The sequence below is a fragment of the Solanum stenotomum genome, chromosome 9 (genome assembly GCF_019186545.1).
Source record: "Solanum stenotomum isolate F172 chromosome 9, ASM1918654v1, whole genome shotgun sequence".
Taxonomy (NCBI): Eukaryota; Viridiplantae; Streptophyta; class Magnoliopsida; order Solanales; family Solanaceae; genus Solanum; species Solanum stenotomum.
The window spans coordinates 52,900,906-52,906,284 of NC_064290.1; the positions used below are offsets into that span (position 1 = coordinate 52,900,906).

Below are 5,379 nucleotides of genomic sequence, written 5' to 3' on the forward strand. Positions count from 1 at the left end.
ATTCCTACGAAATAAAATAATTAACTTACTTATAAACTAATTAACTCCAAATATAAACTATTGATTAACTAAACCAAAACCAAATATTCAAATGAAATTAACACTTTTTTGATATGATTTTCGAATATTCATAAAATATACTAACTATATACATAATTATTTTAAAAATTATAAAAAGTGACAAAACTATTTAAAATAACTTGCAAAACATTTTGAATTTTATAAAGCTAATTATTTCAAATCGTTTGGAATTTAAGAAGCTCGATGATTAATATATATTGTGGAGGGTCAAAATTGGGTGTCAACAAGTCCGTCCGAAAATTTAAAGGCATTTTGGTTTTTTCACAAATCATTTCTTTTGAGGTTATATTGTTGTGTTAGGCTGATTGTGGATCATTTTTGTTCCATTTTAAAAGAGTAAGAGTTAGGGTTCTTGAGTGAAGAAGAGAAGAAGAGAGAAAGAAGAGGAGATCAAGGAGTTTCCATCAAAGATCGTCGTGGAAATCGTTGGGGGTGATCCCTAATAGGTATGTGAGTTCTTTGTGTGGGTTGATCCTTTCCCCACACACCAAGCTCATTTTATGATTTGAGAAAATATTGGATTTGTTGTTGAAGTTGTTGAAGTTGTTAGTTGTTAGTTGTTGATGTTGTTAGTTGTGTTGTGGAAGTTATTGTTAGTTGTGGGACATGATTTGGTTGTGTTCTTGAGTTGAATCTCTTGTATGTTGAGGGATTTTATGATCCTTAGTGTTGGTTGATTCCTACCCCCACACACCAACTCGTTTTTAATTCCAAGAAAAGATTTATTTTGGTTGTTGAAGTTGTTGGTTGTGTTGTTGAAGTTCTTGCTGATTTGGGACAGGATTTGGTTGTGTTTTTTAGTGGAATCCACTGTATGTTGAGGGGTTTATGACCCCAAGTGTTTGGGAAAAGAACCTTTTGGAGTTAAGAGGGTTTAGAGTTGGCAACATGAAGGAGAAAAGTCAGGTTGCTTTCAGGAAACAAGTCTGCGTTGCAACTGTGTTCCCTCTGTGAACAAAATTTGTTCTGTTTTCAGAATTTAATTTCGAAATTCTTCTTAAGTTTAGCTGTCCTAAATTATTCCTAATCATCATGGGGTCCTTCCAAACACAAATCATTACCCTTGAATTCATAATCCAATTCAAGGAGAGTTAGTTCCAAGTCAAGTAAAGTTAGAAGTCAAGTGAAGTTAAGAGTTAAGTTTAGAAGTGAAGTAAGTCAAAGCAAGTTTTCAAAGTTGTTCAAGAGTCTTTAGTGAATGTTTTAGCTTCATTTTTTAAGACTCGAGTTTCAAGTCAAGTCAAAAGTTAAGAGTTTCATGTTAAGTTAAGAGTTTCACATCAAGCCAAGAGTACAAGTAAAGTAAAGAGTTTAAAGTTGAGTTCATTTCTCAAAGTTATTAGGGAACTATGTATTCCTAAAGAAGTTTTAAAGAAATGTCTTTACATTTAAACAAGGTTGGAAACTGAGATTTCTAAAGAGCCTTCGGGCTAGTTTTTGAGTAATTATCTCATATCAGCAGGAATAAATATGTTCTAAAAACATAAGAGCCAGTACATTTTTGGTAGTAGTATCGAGCACCGAATTGGGAGAGCGTTCAAAGAACCCACAGCCCTCATAGAACCATGTTAACCACCATGGGTAGAAAAAGATCATACTTTTTAGATGAATCCTTTTTAGATTAGACTAGTGGATCCATTAGGCAGTTCAGGTCTTATACCTTTGGCCGGGTATAAGATGCTCTGGCAGCGTGAGGTCGATCGCTGTATCATCACTATAGCTCTTATGTGATGGTTGTCGGTTAGAGAAACTCCCACAGCAGTTATTGTATTTTTATACACTGAAATTATTGTATTTTATATACATCAGTTCAATTGTATTTCTATATACATCTCAGGCTTATTGTATCCTTGTATACACACAGAGTTTATAGCATGTTTTAAACAGTCTTTCTTTATATCGCACTTGTTTTAAATTGCCTTATATTGAAAGAAGTCAGTCAGGTTGAGTTGAGTTGAGCAAGGTAAACTTTTCAGTTTCTTCCAAATTTCCTTCTAACCTATGTTACTTAGTTTTCCAGCTCGCATACTCGTACATTCCATGTATTGATGTCAATTGGCCTGCATCGTCTTATGATGCAGATATAGGTACCCCAGATCAGCATCCTGCACGTCGTTGATCCAGCTGAGCACTCCAGAGTCAGTGGTGAGCCTCCTTGCATTCCAGAGGACTCAATTATTTTGTGTTCTTAGTTTTTGTTTTATTAGGATGTTGCGGGGTCTGTCCCAACATCCATCTCAGTATTTTAGAGGCTTCATTGACAGATAGTCAATCAGTTAGTTTTGAGTCTCTCATCTATGTATATATGTAAATATTCTATTTTGAGATTCGAGTTGCCTTTATGGCCATATTTTATAAGTTAAGTTGTTTTGTAATATTGCATTGCATTGAGTTATTCTATTGGGTTAGGTTTCCGCTGAGTTAAGAAAGTCAGGCCAAGGGTTCGCTTGGGGCCAGAAATGGTCTCCAGGTGCCAGTCCCGCCCAGGGTGTAGGCTCGGGGCGTGACAAACTCTATAAATATAGGCTTGTTCCTTCTGACTTAATTAGCATTCACAATGTAGTCCTAGGATTTTGAGAGTCGCGGTTATGGAGGAGAATTTTGTGTACCTCCTTGTATTCCGAGTGAATTGGTTGAGGTTGTTTCTCTCTATATTTTGTACTCTCATATTTAGAGTGGATTGCTCATCTTCTTTGTGGACGTAGGTCAATTGACCGAACCACGTTAAATCAGTCTCTTTTGATGTGTTTCTCGTTTGTCTTCTTACTCGTGGTCTTTCGAGGTTTGCTTTGCTAGCTTCCGCATTACACCTGCTTATTTTGGTCCTAACAAAAGAGTCCATACACCATTTATTATTGATATAATCCATCCGCCCTCGAATACTTGTCATGTTTTATTTTTCGAGTGTCAGTTTAACTAATTTAGAGTTGAAGTGTTTGAAAGCTACACGTAAAGAAATATTAGATGCAATAATATATATCAAAGCTTATAATTTGATTCTGTAAAAAAGATGACAAGTAATTTGAACAAGAGAGTAATTGTTATAACAACATTTATCCCAACACAATACATAAAAAGAAAACGAAAAAAGAGAGCAAAATCCAAATGCATCAAGCACTACTAAGAAAATGATATACAAATTATATGTAATCATCTGATATCTGAAAGCCACTCCATCGATTATTGAGGATTTGTGCAGCATAAGTCTCCTTTTAGAGGAAAATGCTCGATACGATCCTAAATAAGAATGTCTTCATTCTCAGAACTCGAATCAAAATGTTATGACAAATTCCCTCTTTATACTTTGCTATACTCAAAACTCCCATCCAATTCAACTTCCTCTTCTCCATGGTTCTTCTTGCAATGAGAGTACAACACAGTATATGCCACTAATAACAATAAATTAAACAAAGAAGAAATAATAACCAGAAATATAGACATAAGTATCTGGTTAATTACCCTTTTATTAGGTTTATTAATCTTCAAATAACATAGGTACAATAATGATGAAATTATAGAAAATAAAATATTTAACATAAATCCATTTAATCTATTCCCCTTAATGAGTCTTCCAGCTTTTTCTATGGCTTTAATTCCATAACAGTCTTCTTCAATTACTGAAATAACTAAAGCCAATATCCAAACAATTGATAAATATAGAAAAAATATGAAAGAAATTATTCCAACAAAAATTCCTATAGAGAAAAGGAAAATATTGCTAGAGGAAATTGAAATAGCACTTAATAAAAATAAAACAATAAAAAAATAACCAATACTTAACATGTTTGTGTATAATCTAGTTATAAATGCATATTTAAACGCATTTGAGATTTTTAAAACAAACTCTTTGAGAGAAATGTTGATATTAGATGATAATATAATTGTTGCAATTGTGTATAGAAAAGAGATTAAAGATAGACTAACAAGAATTGAAACATATATAATTAGAAAAATTCTAAAATCCTCTTTAATATCAGCAATAATTTCCATGAGTTTAAAGGTATCATCAATTGAAGTAGACAAAATTGATGTCTTTAAAATAATATCATGGAACAAGAAGTTAAGTTCAAAATTCAAGATTGATAAAAGGATAGAGGAAAATAGAATCTGAAGAAAACATGTTAAGGCAAGTAATTTTCCATTTCTTGGAATTAATTGAAGGGACTCTTTGAGAATTGAGAGAAACCCAAAAATATGATAAAACTCCATTAATAATTTTATGAGTCTATTCTTTTTGTTTGGATTCAACAATAGAATGATGAGCTTTCTATTTATATTGCTTCTATGTTTGATTGGTGAGATATTAAAATGTGTAAGATATTTAATTTATTGGTATCATAAAACTCCATTCAAGTTTATTTAAATAGTAAAAATATTAATTTTGATGGGCCCGGGCCTTGACTAATGGGCTAAAGTCTAGGTCCTTAGAATTAGGCTTCTGTCTTTATTTTGTTGTCAATTTGGCCCATGTGCAATTTGTCCTTTAGGATTTCTCTTTAAGGCCCCTTGATTTCTCTTTTCCATTCCTTTTTAGCTTTACAACTTTTTTTAATTGGGAATAAAACAATAATAATTAGTATTATGATGATAACAACAATAGTTAATAGTAGCAATAATAATGAAGATGTTAATGGTAATAGATTACATTACCGATAAATAAGAAAATAATAATTACGAAAAATGAAGCTAAAGTCAAAATAAAGAAAGAAAAGAAAAACATAATTTAAAAAAGATATTTAAAAGTTAATATCTACACATACGACCTATTTCGAGACACACTACAAACTTTAATATAAGTATCATTTCGAAATTATTTATTTACCACAACTCTAGGGTAAATTTAATCATATAATTGTCTATTTTTAAAAGCCTAATACTTTAAAACAACTAAATTGGAGTTTTACTTGTAGAGTTTCATGTATATATAATGGAGGTTCCAAACTACAAGGATTTCATTGCAAAAAATATATATTACTTCTTAAGAAAAATCTTTAGTATTATCCTTTTTTTGACTTTTCAAAAGTTCTCCACTTGCCCAAAAAAGGTTCACAAAAATAATAATTGTAAATTTAGTGGCTAAAATAATGGTAAATCTTTCATGACTAGAATGACAGTTATTTTACCCCTCATCAAGTTAATTGAGTAGGTAATTTTCCAAATGAAAGAGTTAGTATAAGTTTGAAATTTTTATATACTTTTTTTTTATCGAACTTGTTATATAGAGTTTGTTTAGTATAATTTACTTCTTTAATATAATTTTTTGGCGCTAATTTTTTCTTTACTTTATTATTTAGAACT

The 5,379-nt window shown here is 31.5% G+C and overlaps 1 protein-coding gene across 1 annotated transcript; it reads right to left on the reverse strand.

Annotated features, from left to right (window-relative positions):
* Nucleotides 1–3,378: 3,378 nt before the first annotated feature.
* On the reverse strand, nucleotides 3,379–4,303 carry LOC125875790 (uncharacterized). Its single transcript, XM_049556825.1, has one exon. The coding sequence runs from the start codon at nucleotides 4,288–4,290 to the stop codon at nucleotides 3,379–3,381; it is 912 nt and encodes a 303-aa protein (XP_049412782.1). The 5' UTR covers nucleotides 4,291–4,303.
* Nucleotides 4,304–5,379: the final 1,076 nt, after the last annotated feature.